General features: G+C 44.6%; 1 protein-coding gene across 1 annotated transcript in view; it reads left to right on the top strand.

Moving 5' to 3' along the window:
* LOC137039731 (uncharacterized) overlaps positions 1 to 14,059 on the top strand; it is a 38,779-nt gene extending 24,720 nt beyond the window's left edge. The window contains exons 3-6 of the mRNA XM_067415007.1: positions 7,740 to 8,060; positions 8,652 to 8,783; positions 12,269 to 12,505; positions 13,232 to 14,059. Of these exons, the coding sequence (XP_067271108.1) occupies positions 7,740 to 8,060; positions 8,652 to 8,783; positions 12,269 to 12,505; positions 13,232 to 13,536 (995 nt within the window). The 3' untranslated portion in view covers positions 13,537 to 14,059. The remainder of the gene's footprint in view (positions 1 to 7,739; positions 8,061 to 8,651; positions 8,784 to 12,268; positions 12,506 to 13,231) is intronic.
* The last annotated feature ends 9,031 nt before the right edge of the window (positions 14,060 to 23,090 follow it).

Genomic DNA, 23,090 nt, shown 5'->3' with positions numbered 1-23,090 from the left:
CCTGCACCCAGGTGACTGCCGACCTCAGTTTAGCAGCCAACGAGCCCGTTGTCAAACGCACTCGCCTGCACACAAACGCCGTTATCACGGCGACCCAAATAAATCTCAAAAAGAGCTTTTTCTCTGTAGTAAATGTGCCCACACATCAGTCTGCACTCCTACACTCATTCACCCCTCCCACCCATGCTATAAATGTCCCGGCGCCCACTCCACAGTGCACGCCGCCACACATAAGCACTACCCCCTCTATGTCTCAAGCACAAAATGGCAGCTCTACCGAGTTCCCTCTAGTAGGCGACCCTTATCCGCGCCGGCTCCAGCCGCTATCGTGTCGGGCTCAGGCCTGGCAAGCCATGCCCGGGGTATTAAATTGGGTTATGAACATAGTAAAAAGGGGCTACTCGCTACAGTTCGTTCGCAGGCCCCCGCGCTTTCGCGCCGTGATCGAGACCTCGGTGAGAAGCAGCGTCAGTCACGTGCTTCGCACCGAGATTTTGAAACTGGTAGAGAAGGGAGCGGTGGAGCCCGTCCCCCCTTCCAAAAGCGAGTCGGGCTTCTACAGCCGATACTTTCTCGTTCCGTAGAAGGACGGAGAGCTCAGGCCCATCCTAGATCTAAGGCATTTGAACAAAGCTCTAATGACTTGCTCGTTCAAAATGCTAACGGTGAAACAGATCCTCGCGCACATTCGCCCTGGGGACTGGTTTTTCACGATAGATCTGAAAGATGCGTACTTTCATGTGCAGGTAGCCCCCCACCACAGGCCATTCTTGAGATTCGCCTTCGAGGGGCAGGCTTATCAGTACACGGTCCTGCCATTCGGCTTATCCCTGGCGCCCCGCACGTTTACGAAATGTATGGACAGTGAATACATTTGTGTCTTGGTAGCATTAGCCCCGCTCAGGCTGAAGGGGATGCGGGTGCTCAACTACCTCGACGACTGGCTAGTGATAGCCCAGTCTCGAGCAGAACTACTAACACACAGATCCTGGCTCCTCAACCATTTAGACTGTTTGGGTCTCAGGATCAATATCGCCAAGAGCTCGATGTCACCCACTCAAAAGATATCTTTTCTGGGCATTGTTCTAGACTCGAGACTCATGAACGCGCGGCTAACGACACAGCGCGCGCTATCCGTCCAGAACATGGCGACTTCATTCAAAGCCGGAACTCGCGTTCCCCTGAGACACTTTCAGAGAATGCTCGGCCTTATGGCCTCGGCATCGTCAGTGCTCAGGCTGGGACTGCTACACATGCGCCCCCTCCAGCGTTGGCTACGCGCCCGTGTCCCTCCTTATGCATGGAAATGGGGCCGTTTTCCCGTCAGAGTGAGCCACAGCGTTGTCAAAACTTTGGCTCCTTGGACGAGGACAGAGTGGTATCGGAGGGGCGTGCTTATGGGCACAGTTACGAAGTTGAAAGTGGTCTCGACAGATGCCTCCACTCGGGGGTGGGGAGCCCTGCACGAGGGCAAGCCGATCTCTGGCCTGTGGGCAGAAACAGAAAAGCGGCTGCACATAAACTGTCTAGAGATGAAAGCGGTCGCCTTATCGCTGAGAGCTTTCCTTCCACATATAAAGAACCACCACGTCTTGGTTCGTTCAGACAACATGTCGGTGGTAGCGTACATAAACCGCCAGGGTGGCCTGAGATCATATTCCCTTCACCGCATGGCGAAGTATCTCCTTTTATGGGCAGAGCACAACCTGAGCTCCCTGAGGGCGGCTCACGTGCCAGGTATTCTGAATGTGGGTCCGGATATGTTATCCAGGAGAACCATTCCCCCAGGGGAATGGTCTCTTCACCCGCAAACGGTTCTCTTAATTTGGAACACCTTCGGCAGAGCGAAAGTGGATCTCTTTGCCTCAGAAGACAACACTCACTGCCCAATATTTTTCTCCAAACGCAGGAAGCTAGAGCCCCCTCGACGAGGCGGCTCTATACTCTGAAGTGGTCAGTGTTTTCTAACTGGTGTGCCGTCCGAAATATCGACGCACGCTCATGCGAAACAACAGAAGTGCTCGCTTTTCTCCAAGAGCTACTGGACGCGGGTCGTTCCCCCTCCACGCTCAAAGTTGATGTCGCCGCCATAGCAGCTAACCACGCTCAGGTCGCGGGACATTCACTAGGGAAAAGTGAGCTCATTGTACGTTTTCTTAAAGGGGCCAGGAGATTGAACCCCCCTCGCCCCCCTTCGGTCCCTATTTGGGACCTCGCGGTGGTTCTAGACGCTATGAAGGGTCCCCCCTTCGAGCCTCTCCAGACCGCGACCATAAAGCTTTTATCACTCAAAACTGCGTTTCTGCTGGCTCTGGCCTCGGTTAAACGTGTGAGTGACTTACACGCACTCTCAGTGAGTCCGTCCTGTCTCGAGTTCGGGCCCAACAACTCCAAAGTTGTTCTTAAACCGAGACATGGTTTTATACCCAAAGTGCTTTCTACCCCTTTTAGAGCACAGGTTATTACTCTGCTTCCTTTACCCGCATCTCAGGGTGAACAGGACGCGAATCTACTCTGCCCGGTCAGAGCTTTGAGACTGTATCTGGAGCGCTCCTCCCCCTTCAGGCAGTCGGACCAGCTGTTTGTCTGCTTCGGCGGCCGCACTAAAGGTTGTGCTGTCACGAAGCAAAGACTCTCACACTGGATAGTGGACGCTATCTCGCTGGCATATGAGTCTAAAAACCTGACTTGCCCTATAGGCGTTAAAGCCCACTCCACTAGAGGCATGGCCTCATCTTGGGCTTGGTCGTGTGGCATTTCTTTGGAAGATATCTGTGCGGCGGCAGGCTGGGCCTCTCCGTCCACTTTTATCAGATTCTATAAATTGGAGGTTCCAGCTCTACAAGCAGGGCTTCTCTCCATCTAGGCTCTATCTTGACCCTGGTAAACAGATTGCCTTTAGTTTTGGCCTGTACACATCAGTCCTTAAGCACTTTTCATTTATCATAAGATCCGACTATGTCCGATCAGCCGTTCAAACGAACCGACTCTTCCGGTTCTTCATCCCCCTTATAGCCGCCTCTTCGGTGTCTCAGGGGTTATTTACATGTGCTTTGGGCATACTGGGTCAGTCAGCACACACGGCGCTTTACATTGTGTTCCCATACGTAATACGAGGAACCTCTCTCGAAAGGGAACGTACTCGGTTACTTTCGTAACCTCGGTTCCCTGAGAGAGAGGAACGAGTATTACGTTCCGTGCCGTGTTTATGCTTCTCAGGTATCGCTTCAGTCGATCTAAAAACCTGACACCTATGGCGAAATTAGGGCTTTATATAGCCTCCTGTATGCAAATATAAGCACCTTTTTTCGGCGGGCTCCTGGAACGCCCCCCATTGGCTCGTTCCTCTCAGCCGCCTCACCATAGGTTCATGCAGTTGCCGTGGCCCGGCCAATCAGAGCGCTCCTCGCGCTGGGCTATGGCCGTTCAGCGGCACTGCGCTTTACATGGATACCTTTATTAAAGTTTTGCTTCATATTCTCGAGAAAAGGAGTTTTTCCCCATACGTAATACTCGTTCCTCTCTCTCAGGGAACCGAGGTTACGAAAGTAACCGAGTACGTTCACGCGCATGCAAAATGCTCTTTTGCACCCTCAAAATATGATCATCTGCTGCTAGTTGACGAACAGTGAAACCGGCCTTAAGGCTGATTTATACTTCTGCGTTGGACCTGCGCCGTATCCTCTATGCCGCAAGTTACGGGTTGGTTTTCATTTATACTTCTGCGTTGTTATCCGCGTCGATACGCAATTACACAGTGGGCAGTGTCCACAGGCATGTTTGATGGTAACCCCCAGTCTCAAGGCAAACGCCAAAGAAGTGACTTGTTCACACTGTCATTGTTGAGGCTATCCTGTAAGCTTCGGCATGGATGGCGTGGTGTTCTCAACTCATAGCAACAGGAATCCAAGCTCAAACGTTAGCTTTCTTTTCTCATTTATTATAAAGGTAAAAGGAGTATTTTCCATCGAATGGCTCTTCACCCAGTGTGGCTATAAACAAGTGTTGTTGTTGTGCTGTTGGTGGAAAGGGTGTTCACGGCTATGGTAAGAACCGTGCGTTCCCTGCCATCCACACCTTGTCTAAATAATTACCACACCTGTACATATACTCAACTCTCGGTGAAGTGCCACGCCTAGTGCAATGCTCCCTCTAGTGGCTAAAAATAGGAAATAACAAACTTAACCTGTCTAAAAGTGAGTATAAATGGCTCCTACAGTCGTTGCATGCTTTTGAGATGAACCTGAATAATCAGCAGTGATGGCAGCAGATAGCGGCTTTTCTTGCACCTTGAGTTGTTGTATGTTAGTAGAGTAACATAAGAGGCGATCTGGCACTTAATGCGTTAGTTAATCCTCGTGGCCGCTGTTTTCAGGTGGCTTGTACCATCGTCTTACTAACGTAGTGCCGCGATGCTGTGTTGACATCTGATGAACACTATCCTTTATTTATTTGTATTAAACATTTTGAAAACTATTATGTCATTTTTCACTGTCAATAATTTAGTTCTGTGTAATTTACATGTTAAAGCCAAAATGATTAATATTCAAAGTAACTTAGGCCTATAGCTAACGTTTGTTGACGGTCATTTTCCTCTAACGTTACATGTACGTACTGAGAATTTAGTCTACTTAAGGCTGGACTAAAAGCACCAGCACACAAGCGTTCCTTTTTATTAGTTAAATTCATTTAGAAATGTAAACTTGTCATCAGGTACACTGTAAAAAAAAAAAAAAAAAAAAGGCAAGTTTTTAACTTTTGCAGTACAATAGACTTAGATATGCAAGTTATTTCAACTTAGATTGTGTTAAACTGACTTTAAAAAATGAGTTACATCTTGTATAACTTATAAAAAAAAGTTGAAAATGTCTTTCACTTATTTTGATGAGTTAAAACAATGTAAAAACATATGTTGTCATAACTTTTTTTTTACAGTGTAAAATATGGTCAGTATGAGAAAAACACTGTTAATGAGAGGACGAGCACTAGACTGTTGCAGGATAGGGGCGAGATATATTTATTTATTATTCAGAATGCACAAGAATACATAGAAACATTTCAGGAACGTGCAAGGTAGTAAGTTAAAGCGTCTAACGTTAGGTCTCTGTTCCATTCTGCTGCAGTCAGCTCGTATGGATTGACGTTTTTGACATCATCCAGCTCCTCTAAATACCTCTGCCTGGTGCTGGTAGCAATTTCTCCCTTTAGTTAACCTGAATTTCTTTTTATTTTCCATTTTAAAATTTCTCTGTTTAAACGACATGATACTTCCTCGAGCCGTCTTTCCTGCTCCGATCTCTGATCCCAAGATGGTGGACGGGCCCAAACACCGCCCAATTTGTCACGTGACAGCAAGCTACCATGACGTATGTCCTCATTCTCAATAGCAGATATAGGATGAAACTATAATTTCTGGACACACACTCCTATCGCAGATTTATTTATTTATTTATAGACCTGAGGGAGTGGTTCTGGCAGACCAATCAAGGTGCTTGCGGTCCGCGTAGAATTGACAAAAGCCAGTTCATGACACCTTTAAAATTTTGGAGACTAAAATAACTAGCTTCTGGCGGTCAGCGGTACACAAGTCGACATTTCTCTTTAAAAGTTCTTGTTTTTGACTCCAATTCATGACCGGTGCTCTCTTTTGCTCTATCCTCTGCGTTTATCCATGCGTCAAGGGTTTAAGGGTAAGGGGTCACTCTTTCGCTGTAACTCAACTTGTGTACCGCTGACCACCGGAAGCTAGTTGTTTTAGTCTGTAAAGTTTTAAATATGGATATTTTTCTTACACAAACTTACCACTTTGCTTCAGAGGGTCTTTATTAACACCCCCCCCACACCCCCCCGGCGCCGTGTGGAGCAGTTTTATGATGGATAGATGCACTTTTATAGACTTATAGTAAGGACAGTTTATTAATATTACGCAGTACTTACATATATATATTTACACTGTAACAATGACAACTTAAAGGGTTAGTTCACCCCAAAATTTGAATTCTGTCATTAAGGGGGGGGGGGGGGGTGAAACACTCAGTTTCAGTCAATCTCATGTCAATCTTGAGTACCTATAGAGTAGTATTGCATCCTTCATATCTATGAAAAGTCTTTAGTTTTATTATATTTATAAAAGAAATATGGGCTGTACCGAGTCTTTCCGAAAAGGAAAGGCGTATCGTGTGGGCGGAGCTAAAGAATGACGAGCGCGCAAAGCGGTGACGTCCTCAAGCGTGAAGAAACCCTTGCTATCGATCTCAGCTAATACAGATAATGATCCCTAATCAAATCTGAGGCAGAAATAAATTGAACAGGAGAAACGGCAACAGCAGGACGTCCGTCTCTGTGGTATGTACTGTATTTAGTGGCCTATCAACATTTGTGTGTCTTTACTCGCAGTTTATGAGGACATGATTCGGTTTATGGACTATTGTCTGCGACTTAACCTTAGCAGTAGCACGCAAAACCGTTTTGCACATCAGACTAGTGTAACGAGAACAACAATGGAGTCCGTTAGCGTATTTGAATGACGAAGCACGCGATCGTGTCGTTTACTGATGTTTACTCACGTGACGATAAGCAACAGCACAGACATTTGAAGCAGTTTTACTCACCGCATGCTTCCATAGCAGGACCGAACCTTTATCGCTGGGACCGCTCCGTCAAAAACACACTTCTTGGAGTGTGGAAATCCACTTTGCGATGCGACTGAATCGATGTTGTGAAGCTTCCCGTCATTTCTGCGTTCAAATCGGTTCAAATGCAGCGCTGCCTTCCCGGAATGCTGTGCTGAAGCGTTGAAGTCGCTTGATGTCAAAGTGGAGGAATGAAGTGGAGCGCGGCGCGGACTATAACCAACGTTAGTGTTCACGGACGACTGGATCTGCACCTGAGAGTGTGTTTATGGGCGTGCATTTCCTCTCGCTCTAGTCACGCTCGCGCACCCTACCGGGAGAAGAGCACGTACGGCCCATACAAGGACCTTCCGCTCTATTAACGTCAAACCGAGCCATACTCGAAAAAAACTCTCTGAAACTTGTGAGAAACCGGAAGGAGTATTTTTGACACAGAAATTCTCCAGCAAACATCCAACATTAGTTTCTGAAACTTTGTCTATGTTTAGGATGGGAATCCAAGTCTTTAACAGTGTAAAAAGCTCAGTATGCATGAAACAGCATTTCACCCCCCCCTTTAATTACTCACCCTCATGTAGTTGGCAGCAATGTCATTTCCTCTCTCAAGACCCATAAAGGCACTAAAGACGTCGTAACAAAGCCCATCTTGCTACAGCAGCTCTACAATCATTTTATGAAGACAGGAGAATAGTTTTTGTGTGCAAAAAAAAAACTAAATAACGACTTGTATAGAGATGGCTGATTTCAAAACACCACTTCCTGAAGCTTTGGAGCGTTATGAATCAGTGAATCAATCAGTGTAACCCTTTAAAATAAAGTGTAACCCTTTACTGTAAGGTGATGCAGTTACATTGTACTTATTTAAATAAGTACAAATTTATTTAACTACATGTACTTATTATAGAGTTATGGTTAGGGTTTAGTTACTTGTAATTAAGCACAATTTAATGTTATTACTATAGTGAGTTCATGAAGTAATGTGTAACTACATCACCTTAAAATAAAGTGTTACCTACAACATTTGTTGAATGACCCATTCAACCTTTTACTCTTAAATTTAATATCTGTTAATCTCTTGCTGAGAGACTATTCCTGCTTGTTTTCCAGGTGTGGTTGGTGAGATGGATGGAGTGATGTCGGTGTCAGTGACGGAGGGAGAGTCTGTCACTCTACAGACTGATGTTGAAGTACAGAGAGACGATCTGATCGTGTGGAGGTTTGGAGATAAAGGCATCCTCTTAGCTAAAATCGATGTGGAATCTAACGAGACCTCATTAAACGATGATGATGAGAGATTCAGAGACCGACTGAAGCTGGATCAAACTGGATCTCTGACCATCAGGAACACCAAAACCGAACACAGTGGACTTTATGAAGTACAGATCAGAGGCCGCGAGAGCTCACAGCAATTCCTTCTTTCTGTCACTGGTGAGTCTTTATAAAGCAAGTCTTTAGTTAGATCAGCACTTAGATACTTGGACCAATTAGGAATACTTGTTGTTTGATAAGCAGAATCAATATGGCTCTTTTTTTAACTGACAGAAATTGGTGTAGAAACAGTATTCACTCTGTAAATTTCACAAACACTTACATAAAACGGCAAGCATCACACTGAATCATACATAAAAGTTTGGAAAAACGTAAAGTATCTTTGTTTTATTTACAACTTTTACAATATTGTAGCTGGAATAATTTTAAGCTTAAACCTTCTGAAATGAAAATAATTTAAACTATATATATATATATATATATATATATATATATATATATATATATATATATATATATATATATATATATATAGTAAGGCTGTAAATCGGTTAAAATATTTTATCACGATTAATCGCATTGTTGTCATGAGTTAACTCGTGATTAATCACAATTTAATCACATATTTTTATCAGTTTTAAGTGTACCTTAAATTCATTTGTTTCAAGTTTTTAATACTTCATGAAAAAAACATCTGTTTATTTATGAACGTTTCAGTGTTTTCATATCATATTCACTGTCTGTCTTTAACTGTTCCAGATCCGGGTCTGTCTCCAGGTATAGCAGTGATTATTGCCGTTGTTGCTCTGCTTCTGGCTGTAGTTGTACCTTGTGTTGTGATTTACTATCGCCGCAAGATCTCTGAACTAGAGAAAAAAGGGGGTGAGTATTACAGCTCACTATTACAGGGGTGAGATACAGCAGTGTATGATTTGTACATATGTGTGTTTCTAAATTAGTTACTACATTTTATTGGTAAATCAAAATTCCTGCATGAAAATGTTCATACAATGTATGCACATTTTATTGTACCATCCTGGTTCTGATTGAATAGATTAATTTGCCATACAAAAATTATGGCAGATTTCCCACAATGATTCAAAATGCGTGTTCTTACAGTTCATATCTAAACAGCACTGGGTAACTTTTGCTCTCGGGGTCCCCCTACAGTTGGGAAAAAATAATGTCCTCAACTACTGTCATAATCTCTGTCATCCTACAACAGGGGATGCCATCGCGCGTGCATTTGTTGACATGACAACCCTGATAGCCCTGAACTAGTGATGCGTGGCTCGTCTCATAACCCGCGGACCCCGTATGTCTATTTAATGGTCGCGGGTGCGGGGCGGGTTGTAAAAATATATACAGTGGTGCGGGGCGGGCCAAATAACTTCATAAAAGCGTCCCCGCGGGTTGGTGCAGCACTAACAGTTCCCCTGAACACTGCAGGAGGAGTTCACATGCAGGTGTTCTTCTGGCGTCGCGTGTGAAATGTCTTCATCCCAGGTACAGTCAGTGGTAGGGCTGGGCGATAAAACGATAACGATAATTATCACGATATAATTTTCCTCGATAAAACGATAACAACAGGTCGATAAATTCTCGATATAATGCTTACGTGCTATGTGTAATGCTGCGCATGCGTATTGCAGACCGAGCGTCTGGGTGCTGCACGCGGTAATGTTTACAGTCTGTGGCTGACAGGCTTGAAGGATCGGAGATAAGTGGAGCGATAAAAATGAGCAATAATGAAGAAAATGCAGCGCTCACGGCCAGCTCGGAGGACACAGATATCGTTGACAAGTTAGTTCGCTCAACTTCAGTGGTTTGGAGATATTTTAGCGATCCCATCCGAAATAAAACAGAGCGACGTGCGTGGACTGCTTATCATAGTTTCACGTTCACCACACAGAATTTAATTATTAAATTATCTTGTTTCTTCAAAGTCCTTCCATATAACATGCAGCCCAACACAGCGGTGAATCTACATTAACTACATTCACACACCGGCTTATTACCTTGTTAGCTGTAGTGGGTGACTTATTTACAACAGGCTAACGTTACCAAACTATAATCACTAAAACATCGGACTTGTACATTGCTATCATAATTGTTTGTCTTTGGTGATGTATTAATGACTCCGCATCGCCTGTATCAAAAGAGAAATAATGTCATGTGGTGTTTAAAATGAATAAAATAGACTAGACAGCCCTTACTGGAGATCCACAAATACTGAACTTTTCTCTCTCCCGACCAGCCCACTGTCGGTGAGGTGTGTTTGTGTGTGTGTGTCGGTGAGATGCACGGTGGACCAATCCACTGTGAGGCAAGAGAAGGGGCCTCAAAATGTTTCTTAAAACGCTTTTTTTTTTTTGACCGATTGCGTTCTTAGTGTTCTTAGTGACAATTCTTAGTGACAATTAAATATATAAACGCTCAATATTGCATTATTTGTTCTGTTTCAGCTGCGAAAATCGTTCACAGCAGAACCGCAACGCGTCTCACAACAACGTGTGTAAATGAACGATTTATTGTTTGAATGAATCGTTTGAATGAACGACTCAATGACTCGCTCATTAAGACGGCCACCTGCTGCCACCTACTGGTGGTTTAATTTGATCTTTAAACATACTTTCCAACATGTCTTATTTTTCTATTCAAAACTACAAATCTCAAAACATTATTTAATGCTGTTGTAATTTTTCAGTGTAAATTATTTAATTTGATTGGTAACAGCCCTTATAGTGTTTTATTTTAATTAAATGAATTGATCAAAATTACAAATATAAAATGAAACATGAAGCTTAGCCTATAGTTAATAAGATTAAGGGAAAATGCCCTTTATAAAAGGTGAAAATATCACAAATTTCAAATGATTCAATAAAAATAAAAACCACAAATATGCAGATTTAAATATGTCAAAGCTGATTGAACACTGGTGAGAATATTGCTTCAGAATAAATTATATTTACAACACACAAACACACATACACACACATACTTTTCCGGACAAGCTAATTTTTTACTTGGACAAGCTTGAACGATGTACTTGTTCCAAGGACAAGCACATGAACATGCTTAATGTCAAGCCCTGTATAATGATATGTTATTGATATATAGTGTTGAGTAAAAAAATGCTGACCACAGTTAAGATTTTAATAAATAAATCTACCTCAGTTTAAATAAATTGTTCACTTGTTTGGGAAGTGTTTGTCATGTTTTGACAATAAAGGATAGTTAAAAACCACAGCTAACTGTTTGTTTTATACATATTTCACTCAGGAGCAAAAATATGCCTTTAAACTTTAAAGAAATAAAGATTTTACATTTATCGTGATATTTATCGATATCGACTGATATGCTAAATTATATCGTGATAATTTTTTTGGGCCATATCGCCCAGCCCTAGTCAGTGGCATATGTTTCAGCATGTCATATGAATATAATTTCATGGGTTTTATTTTTTTCAAACGCCAAATAATCACGATGCTCACGTTTACAAGCCAGCGTCATTGTAGTAGTCTATTGGTTACCGTTTTACAGAATCTATATGATACTTCAGTTCAATGTTTGAGTGGTAGCTCACCGTAACAAGCAGGACAGCATCGGTCGGGTACGCCTCCTTCAGCTCACGCCGACGAGCAAACGCTGGTCCAATGCTGATCCTCGTCCTGCCTTTAATCACATCACTTTTTCGTTTCCTCTTATTGCTTTCCTCCAACAAAACCTTTTTTTTCTTATTTGTCTGTGCTGCTTCGGACATGACTATATTATCCGACGAACAAAGTTGGGCTCAAACGTCCGAATTTAAGGAAGTGTTGGTGGAGTGACGTATATGCCGTAAAGCAGTCGAATTTTGTAGTTCTTTTTGTTCTCGGGTTACTACCCGAAACCCGAAGTTTAAAATTATGATTAAAAACGATACAGACCCCATCAGGCTATGGCAGACGTGTCATTCAACCTATTGTAAGTCGATGTATCATCACAAGAGTCTTAAAAAATATATTATGAAGGTTTAAAAGTTACCTAGTGCTGCTTTAAATAATTTCATAACATTACTTCTGCAATTGTAATTTACGTATAAATGCATGGTACGTTTTTAAGGATGTTTTTAAAATCAACATTTCAACATTTTTATAAAGTAAATTTAATAATAATTTGATATGATGCTCAAACACAAAAAAACATACACACTTTTTTATTTAAAAAACAAAAAATATCTTAAAAAATATATATATTTCTGAATATTATTACACGTCAGAGTTTAGAGGGTTAAACCGTATAAATGCATCTTTTGTCACAAAGTGAAAATGTATAATCTATATGTAAAGTTTAGCGTGATCTCATAACCTCATTTCTCTGTGCAGAGACAACTGAAGTGTCAGCTACAGACGGAAATTCTGTCACTTTAAAGACTAATACTAAGATAGAGAAAGATGATACGGTAAAGTGGTGGTATCAGGATAAAAAAAACCATCCCATTGCTGAAATCAACGGAGGTATCAAACGCACACATGATGGCTTTGATCATAGATTCAGAAGCAAACTGGAACTGCCGGACGATGACAGTGGAAAAAATCATCAGAAAGGAGATCTCATCATTGGTAACATCATGTATACTCACTCTGGACTCTATATACTACAAATCAGCACCAAAACCAGAACAATCAACAAGAGATTTATTCTTACTGTCAAAAGTGAGTAGATCAGTGATCATGCACTGTACATGTACACATTAGATCATCTCAATGTAAGATAATGTGCAATGAAATTTGATTGACTTTTTATTGAAGCCTACTTCAACTAAAACCCATCATAATCTGTATGATTCATGAGGTTGAACATTGCTATGCATTTTTGTTGGTGGATGTCCTAAAATACTATATCCTTTACTAAGAATTATGTGCTTCAAAAAAACATATCCGCCAAAAGTGAATCAAATTTCAGGATCTTGTAACATCAAATCTGAATGGCCTGCCATTACAAAAATAGATGTATTTGTACATTGTGTGAAACTGCCGAATACAAAAATAAAACCTTTTCACGGTGGTAGGCCTACACGATGGTAGTTCACATGATAATGACAACGTGGTGAATGTAGTATGGATTACATTCATACTATAAAGAACATAATTTTTGAGTGGTTGCTACTAGTAAAAGTACCTACTCAAGAGAATATGAAAATTCACACGCAGACGATGTGCCTTTGTCTAACTAAGTTATCTAACAAACCAAAATGCAAAAAATGGTTAAAATGTGATGTTGACAATGCAAACTTAAAGATTTCACATTCTCCTCTGTTGTATTTCTGTGTGTTGTTTGACATGAAGTGAAGGAAAGGTCAGTGAATGAGGGAGATCGTGTCCCTCTGAAAATTCAAACTGACCCTGAAATACAGCCAGATGATCTGATACTGTGGACGTTTGGAACTGAAAACCGTCTCATTGTTAAAGCTGATTCAAGAACGACTGATATTGGTGAGAGATTCAGAGGCCGAGTGGAGCTGGACAAGACGACTGGATCTCTGACCATCACAAACATCAGAACTGAAGACAAAGGACATTTTAAACTACAGATCATCAACAGCAAAGAGACCACATTTAAGAGATTTAATGTGTCTGTCAATGGTGAGTAGAACAACCTTTATTTAAACAAATATATATTTATTTACACAAGCAACTGTTACAGATAAAGGTCCTTTATTGGCATTGATGGTGCAGAACTTTTAACAACCATGAAACCTTTTCATTGGACAAAAGAGTCTTTATAGAGCAAAAAGTGTTACATTAGAGCATTATAACAAAATTAATTATTAATCCCAGCAGAAACAGTTCATGTTCAGTGACCAAGAAATCGAGCATTAAAAAGACTAAACACCATCTAAGTATTATATTTCAATAGTCCTTGAGTCTTAAAATGCTTTTTTTTGGTGAGAAACAGACTAAAATCTTCCCTTCCATCTGACACAATGAATCCTAAAATTTAGGAGAGCAAATAATGTCCCGCTGGCAGTGTTTCAAACGTCTCAGTACCTTAACAATGGAGCAGGTCGTAGAGTTTATTTTGGACTTAAAGGGTTAGTTCACCCAAAAATAAAATTGATGTCATTAATGACTCGCCCTCAGGTTGTTCCACACCCGTAAGACCTCTGTTCATCTTTACACACAGTTTAAGATATTTTAGATTTAGTCCGAAAGCGTATCTAAGTGTATGCACACTTTACTGTCCATGTCCAGAAAGGGAATAAAAACTTCATCACAATAGTCCATATGAGTCATCAGTTAGTTAATTAGAATCTCTTGAAGCATCGAAAATATATTTTTTCCAAAAATAACAAAAACTATGACTTTATTCTGCATTGTCTTCTCTTCCACGTTTGTTTTCAATCCTCAAATAAAGATTCAAACGGTTATCAATCAGCTTATTGATTCATGATTCGGACACGATAACATAAACAATGAGCTTTAAAAATATTTTTCATGTGTCAAAACGTTACTACAAAAATAGTTACTTCAATGTTACACACTGTATTGTCTCCAAATTCAGTGTCACATCAATGGTCTCCTGTGACCATTTTCTTATTCCATCATCTTATAATGAAACATATTCAGCTAACTTCACTGTCACCACATCACTGCTATCCTCTGGTTATATATATTATAAATAAAAGTATCTAAAAAAATGTAATGGCACATAAGTAGGCATATTCTACACTGGTGATGTTGTGTCCAGCTAACATACTAAAGTAGTTGCAACCATAGCTTTTGCAAGATAATTGCTTACTGATTTTGATGGCAGTAATGATGCAATAAAATCAAAGTGTTGTAGTGCAAATTTAGGTTGTAGCTCGTTGTCTACGTTATAGAGGTGACAGTTAGCCTGACAAGCCAGACCCACATCAAGATGTTTGGTCTGGAAACTCACCATAGACAGGACTCAATCAGAGGGATAAACGGTTGTCTTTCAAACTCCCTCTGCACGCGATAGGATAGCGCTACAACCAACCAGAGTAACGAAGGTGAAGCGGAGCTCGTTGCATTCACCGTATCCGGTCGGCAAAACTGTCTACGTTATAGAGGTGACAGTTGTTTTTTGAACAACATTTAGCTCACAAGTTATTGATTTGGGAAGTTCAAATCTGTGAATAAGACAACTTTACTGAACTTGCAATGACTGCATTAAGTCCAAGTTCAAAATAAAACTATTGTTAATGCACTGAGCTGTTTAAAATACTGCAAGTGGGACATTTCAGGAAGAGTTTACAGTCCAAACTCACAGCTAGTTTTGCGAGGGAAGGCAAAAGATTTTAAATACTTGTTCCTCCCATCCTATATTTAGGACCCCTTTAATGGAACTGTAGGGGAAAAAAATTCTCTATTTTTTTTTGTAAATAAATATTTTCTGGCTCTCACTGAGACTTGGGGCCCTATCATAGCCTATACCGGCACAATGTGACGCTAGGCGTGATGCAAGTGTTTTTTTACTAGTTTCAGCCAGATGCAGTTATCATTTTCACGTACATCACACATTGTTAGTGATGTGCGCATATAGGCAAGTGCACATGCGCATACACTCTGCTTGTTACACACAGCAGCACACAAAAATTTTGAAATATTACAAATAAAAGGATTCCCCTCTGGAGAAGCGTTCAGTCTTTCTGCTTGCAAATTCCGTCATGTAAGTTGCAAATCCGCCATGGTGCAAGTGTAACTGGCTTTTAAAGGGAATGGGAGTTCCCTTTCGAGAGAGGTTCCTCGTATTACGTATGGGGAAAAACTCCTTTTCTCGAGAATATGAAGCAAAACTTTATCAATAAAGGTATCCATGTAAAGCGTAGTGCCGCTGTACGGCCATAGCCCAGCGCGAGGAGCGCTCTGATTGGCCGGGCCGCGGCAACTGCAGGAACCTATGGTGAGGCGGCTGAGAGGAACGAAGCAATGGGGGGCGTTCCAGAAAGCCCGCCGTAAAAGGTGCTTATATTTGCATACAGGAGGCTATATAAGACCCTAATTCGCCATAGGTGTCAGATTTTATCTCCTTCAGCGATACCTTCGCTGACCTCCGGAAGAAGCACCGCCGTCGAACAAGTACCAGCGGAATCTGCAGCTGAGGACGACGGATTCCCCCGGTCTCCGCCTTCTCTGCCGTTCCAGCTACACCATCCGGCGCCAGTATCCTTTTATTCTCTCTTCCTTCTAAAAGAGAGCGAGGCGTTGTTGCAAAAGCCTCGCATTTCCTGCGGCTCGTCCAGAGCCCCTCTCCTCGGCGACGACCGTCACATCATCTGTGTGACATGCCTCGGACGGGACTACGCGCAGCTCGCGCTTTCCAGGGGCGGCTGCCCCGAGTGTGATATGATGGCACTGCAGACCCTTCGGGCTCGCCTCGCCACCTTCGACCAGGTCCCTCCTCCTGCCGCTGGGCCGCGCCGTAAGGAACGCCGCGACCAGAGGCTGCCAGAGCGGTCGGGCGACTGCACGCCGGATGATTCCCCGCGTGCCTCGCCTTCGCCGGTCACCTTCACTCAGGAGGAACAGCGCCCTTCCCATGCAGCGGCCTGTTCGGTTTCCTTCGGTGGCCCGTCGCCAGAGGAAGACGAGGACAGCCTCTCCACTGCCGCTTCGGGTAGCGAGTGGTCAGTTTCTATCTCGGAGCCCCCCGCTTCGACGCAGACTGCCACGAGCTCCATAACCAATGCTGACGCGGAGCTTATCCGCGTGCTCTCTAAGGCCGTGGAAGACCTCGGACTCGAGTGGTCCCAGCCCGAAGAGCCAACGCGCAGCAGACTGGACGAGTGGTACCTAGAAAGCCGCCGCCTCTCTTCTCCTCAGAAGCCCGCGCCTTTCTTCCCTGAGGTACACGACGAGCTTACTAAGTCTTGGAAGTCTCCCTACTCTGCTCGCGCAAGATCCGCCTTTTCCTCAGTGCTCTCTACCGTCGACGGCGCCAAGGAAAAAGGCTACGAGTCTCTTCCCCCCCTCGAAGAGGCTGTCGCCGCGCACCTCTGCCCGCCCTCCTCCAGAGGATGGCAGGCCAGGGCGCAGCACCCTTCCAAGCCCTGCCGCACCACCTCTGCTCTCGCTGGCCGAGCGTATGCCTCCGCTGGCCAGGCTTCCGCAGCCCTTCACACCATGGCTGTCCTTCAGGTGTTCCAGGCCAGACTTCTCCGCTCTTTGGCCGGGTCTGTCCCCGACTCCGAAGTTTTGAAGGACCTTCGCAACGCGAAGCCACCGGAAAGAATATGGCTAACCTGACGGTCTTAGAGAGGCACCTTTGGCTGAATTTGACCGAGATGAAGGACGCAGATAAAGCCTCCTTCTTGGATGCCCCTATCTCTACTACCGGTCTCTTCGGTCCGTCAGTCGTGGGCTTCGCGGAGCGTTTCACCGAAGCGCAAAAGGCTTCTCAGGCTATGAGGCACTTCTTACCCAAGCGCTCCAGCTCTTCTTCAGGCCGGGGACGCCCTCAAGGTAGACCGCCACCCTCTCAACCCGCTAAGCCAGCTGCGCCACCTTCTCGGCCTCGCTCCTCTTCTGGAATGCGCCAACGCTCCCGATCCACGAACCGCAGCAGGCAGCCTGAACGCCGGGGACCTCGACCCAAGCTTGTGTTGAACCCCGAGCCTCCGAAGCCGTCCTAGCCGCGAGGAGAAAGAGGAGATGGTCAGGTCTCGCTTCGGCCGGACCCCCATCTCTCCCTCCCGGTCTCCCAGTTCCCTGCACTCAGGTGACTGCCGACCTCAGTTTCGCAGCCAACGAGCCCGTTGTCAAACGCACTCGCCTGCACACAAACGCCGTTATCACGGCGACCCAAATAAATCTCAAAAAGAGCTTTTTCTCTGTAGTAAATGTGCCCACATATCAGTCTGCACTCCTACACTCATATACCCCTCCCACCCATGCTATAAATGTCCCGGTGCCCACTCCACAGTGCACGCCGCCATGCATAAGCATTACCCCCTCTATGTCACAAGCACAAAATGGCAGCGCTACCGAGTTCCCTTCAGTAGGCGACCCATATCCGCGCCAGCTCCAGCCACTATCGCGTCGGGCTCAGGCCTGGCAAGCCATGCCCGGTGTATCAAATTGGGTTGTGAACATAGTAAAAAGGGGCTACTCGCTACAGTTCGCTCGCAGGCCCCCGCGCTTTCGCGCCGTGGTCGAGACCTCGGTGAAAAGCAGCGTCAGTCACGCGCTTCGCACCGAGATTTCGAAACTGTTAGAGAAGGGAGCGGTGGAGCCCGTTCCCCCATCCCGAAGCGAGTCGGGCTTCTACAGCCGATACTTTCTCGTTCCGAAGAAGGACGGAGGGCTCAGGCCAATCCTAGATCTAAGGCATTTGAACAAAGCTCTAATGTCTCACTCTTTCAAAACACTGACGGTGAAACAGATCCTCACGCACATTCGCCCCGGGGACTGATTTTTCACGATAGATCTGAAAGATGCATACTTTCACGTTCAGGTAGCCCCCCACCACAGGCCATTCTTGACATTCGCCTTCGAGGGGCAGGCTTATCAGTACACGGTCCTGCCATTCGGGTTATCCCTGGCGCCCCGCACGTTTACGAAATGCATGGACGCGGCATTAGCTCCGCTCAGGCTGAAAGGGATGCGGGTGCTCAACTACCTCGACGACTGGCTAGTGATAGCCCAGTCTCGAGCACAACTACTAACACATAGATCCTGGCTCCTCAACCATTTAGACTGTTTGGGTCTCAGGATCAATATCGCCAAGAGCTCGCTGTCCCCCACTCAAAAGATATCTTCTCTGGGGATAATTCTAGACTCGAGACTCATGAACGCGCGGCTAACGACACAGCGCGTGCTATCCGTCCAGAACATGGCGGCTTCATTCAAAGCCGGGACTCGTGTTCCCCTGAAACATTTTCAGAGGATGCTCGGCCTTATGGCCTCGGCATCGTCAGTGCTCAGGCTGGGACTGTTACACATGCGTCCCCTCCAGCGTTGGCTACACGCCCGTGTCCCTCCTTATGCATGGAAATGGGGCCGTCTTCCCGTCAAAGTGAACCACAGCGTTGTCAAAGCTCTGGCTCCTTGGACGGGGACAGAGTGGTATCGGAGGGGCGTGCTTATGGGCACGGTTACGAGGTTGAAAGTGGTCTCGACAGACGCCTCCACTCGAGGGTGGGGAGCCCTACACGAGGGCAAGCCGATCTCTGGCCTGTGGACAGAAACAGAGAAACGGCTGCACATAAACTGTCTAGAGATGAAAGCGGTCTCCTTATCGCTGAGAGCTTTCCTTCCACATATAAAGAACCACCACTTCTTGGTTCGTACAGACAACATGTCGGTGGTAGCGTACATAAATCGCCAGGGCGGCCTGAGATCACATTCCCTTCACCTCATGGCGAAGCATCTCCTTTTATGGGCAGAGCACAACCTGAGCTCCCTGAGGGCGGCTCACGTGCCAGGTATTCTGAATCTGGGTCCGGATATGTTATCCAGGGGACCCATTCCCCCAGGGGAATGGTCTCTTCACCCGCAAACAGTTCTCTTAATTTGGAACACCTTTGGCAGAGTGAAGGTGGATCTCTTCGCCTCAGAAGACAACACTCACTGCCCAATATTTTTCTCCAAACGCAGGGACGCCCTGGCCCATGTCTGACCCAGTCTCCCGCTATATGCTTTCCCCCCGATCGCGATGCTACCAGAAACCATCAAGAAAATCAGGGAGACAGCATTCACGGTGCTTTTAATAGCCCCGCTCTGGAGGAACCGAACGTGGTTCTCCGATCTGATCCAGCTGTCAGACACAGCCCCATGGCCCATTCCGCTGAGGAAAGACCTCCTCACGCAGGCGAAGGGGAAGATCTGGCATCCCAGTCCCGAACTATGGGCCCTCCACATATGGCCCATCAACTGGTATCGGGAAACCTCGGAAGCTAGAGCCCCCTCGACTAGGCGGCTCTATACTCTGAAGTGGTCAGTGTTTTCTAACTGGTGTGCCGTCCGAAATATCGACGCACGCTCATGCGAAACAGCAGAAGTGCTCGCTTTTCTCCAAGAGCTACTGGACGCGGGTCGTTCCCCCTCCACGCTCAAAGTTTATGTCGCCGCCATAGCAGCTAACCACGCTCAGATCGCGGGACATTCACTAGGGAAAAGTGAGCTCATTGTACGTTTTCTTAAAGGGGCTAGGAGATTGAACCCCCCTCGCCCTCCCTCGGTCCCTATTTGGGACCTCGCGGTGGTTTTAGACGCTATGAAGGGTCCCCCCTTCGAGCCACTCCAGACCGCGACCATAAAGCTTTTATCACTCAAAACCGCGTTTCTGCTGGCTCTGGCCTCGGTTAAACGTGTGAGTGACTTACACGCACTCTCAGTGAGCCCGTCCTGTCTCGAGTTCGGGCCCAACAACTCCAAGTTGTTCTCAAACCGAGACATGGTTTTATACCCAAAGTGCTTTCTACCCCTTTTAGAGCACAGGTTATTACTCTGCTTCCATTACCCGCATCTCAGGGTGAACAGGACGCGAATCTACTCTGCCCGGTCAGAGCTTTGAGACTGTATCTGGAGCGCTCCTCCCCCTTCAGGCAGTCGGACCAGCTGTTTGTCTGCTTCGGCGGCCGCACTAAAGGTTGTGCTGTCACGAAGCAAAGACTCTCACACTGGATAGTGGATGCGATCTCACTGGCATATGAGTCTAAAAACCTGACTTGCCCTATAGGCGTTAAAGCCCACTCCACTAGAGGCATGGCCTCATCTTGGGCTTGGTCGTGTGGCATTTCTTTGGAAGATATCTGTGCGGCGGCAGGCTGGGCCTCTCCGTCCACTTTTATCAGATTCTACAAATTGGAGGTTCCAGCTCTGCAAGCAGGGCTTCTCTCCATCTAGGCTCTATCTTGACCCTGACAAACAGATTGCCTTACGTTTTGGCCTGTACACATTAGCCCTTTAGCACTTATTCATTCATCATAAGATCCGACTATGTCCGATCAGCTGTTCAAACGAACCGACTCTTCCGGTTCTTCATTCCCCTTATAAGCCGCCTCTGTCGGTCTGTCGGGGGTTTATTAACATGTGCTTTGGGTATACTGGGTCAGTCAGCACACACGGCGCTTTACATTGTGTTCCCATACGTAATACTCGTTCCTCTCTCTCAGGGAACGTACTCGGTTACTTTCGCAACCTCGGTTCCCTGAGAGAGAGGAACGAGTATTACGTTCCGTGCCGTGTTTATGCTTCTCAGGTATCGCTTCAGTCGATCTTAAAACCTGACACCTATGGCGAATTAGGGTCTTGTATAGCCTCCTGTATGCAAATATAAGCACCTTTTATGGCGGGCTTTCTGGAACGCCCCCCATTGGTTCGTTCCTCTCAGCCGCCTCACCATAGGTTCCTGCAGTTGCCGCGGCCCGGCCAATCAGAGCGCTCCTCGCGCTGGGCTATGGCCGTACAGCGGCACTACGCTTTACATGGATACCTTTATTGATAAAGTTTTGCTTCATATTCTCGAGAAAAGGAGTTTTTCCCCATACGTAATACTCGTTCCTCTCTCTCAGGGAACCGAGGTTACGAAAGTAACCGAGTACGATTCTTTATTACATCATAACACACCCGACTCATTAAGAGAATAGGTACAACCATTTTGGCACGCTGACCGTTTATTCCGTTGTTAAACTACCAATAGTGGATTCGGACACACCCTAAGTGCACCATATGCTTAGATTGGTAAAATAGAACCCTATATTTTTGTCTTCATTTGAACATATGTGAACGCTGCCATCTGAACCCTGGTGCGCACCAAACAAGCGGACCGAGACCGCTAAAAAGATGGGTCTCGGTCCGCTTGCAAACGAACTCTGGTGTGGTTCGATTGATATATAAACGCAACACGGACCAAAGACATGTAAATGGACCAAAAACCGGACGTAATGTCACGAGATGCAACGCATTGTCAGCTGATTTGACGACGCGGAAAGATCGGTGTATCCAAAATGAATAACGTTAACGTTAGAGGGCAAGCGTAGAGCAACGAGGAAGTGCCTCATCAATATTTGGTCCGACAAGCATGTTTCGAAAATACTAGAAAAAACACACAAAAAGCATACCTGGTTCTTCTCATCAAAGGACCCGTGTTGCCCATTTGTCGGTACAGAGGACAGAACTGCCGTCTCTTTTCTGTTTTGAATGTTTTGAACATTTTGAGCTCTTCATGATTTCTCAGCTGGTAAAAATAATGCCATATGTACACGCATAAAATGATCGCGTTTAATCCAGCACACAGCATTGTTTTGAATGTTCGGTAAGCAAGCTTCTACGTCAGATAAGTTTCCCTATGCCTTTGGTTCGGTAACTTTGGGTCCACTGTTAAAAATACCAGTGTGAACGCTAAGCGGACCAGGACTATATGTTTTGTTTTTGTTTTTTGGTCTGGTCTGGTCTGGTCTGGTCCAAACTAACCAAACTACATGTGTGAACACACCCTTAAAGACTTTTGTGCCTTAGCATTTTGAGTTCATTGAAGCTAAAAAGTTGAGTTAACACATCAAAATTGTTTTTATCAACAGAAACTCAAAATATTATGTTACCAACATACATTTTCTTAGTTGATTTAACAAAAGAAAATCAGTTGTGATAAAAAATTATGAAAATTTGCATTGTGAAGGTGTACATGCAAAATAATTTATTTCTCTCTTTTCATTTTCTACAGCAAAACAACAAAAGACTGATTCAGGGAGTGCAACGAGCCCACTGTTGTATAAAGTGGATTCTGTATAAATACCTCTGTTCTTTGTCTGTTCACTGTGCATCTTTTGATTTGATTGGCAGGTGTATCCTCGTGGAGAAGTTGGTTCTTTTTGAGTATTTGCTCAAATTGCTCTGCTGTATTATTTTAACTTGAATTGCTCAGATGAGAACGTTATTTTTTACATCTATTGCTTAGAACTGCATACAAGGTAATTAGCCATTATATTCTTCCACTGATACAGGACACCCCTGTTGAGATTGGAGTAGCTGAAGTGTTTTAATCTGTAACCTTTTGATATTTTGCTAATATATTGATCATTGTGTAACCAGTATTTTTATCTTTTGTTTAAATACATTTTTCTTTTTATAAATACAAAGTACTGTTCGGTTTTTTACTTCAGCTTATAGGGGTGGGCGATATCAATATTTAAAATATATGGAGATATTCTTTTAACTCGATATGGATTTCGACATATCG

This window comes from Pseudorasbora parva, chromosome 14, assembly GCF_024679245.1.
Source record: "Pseudorasbora parva isolate DD20220531a chromosome 14, ASM2467924v1, whole genome shotgun sequence".
NCBI lineage: Eukaryota > Metazoa > Chordata > Actinopteri > Cypriniformes > Gobionidae > Pseudorasbora > Pseudorasbora parva.
Note: the sequence above shows the minus strand (reverse complement) of the source record. Positions and strands in the feature narration are given on the sequence as shown.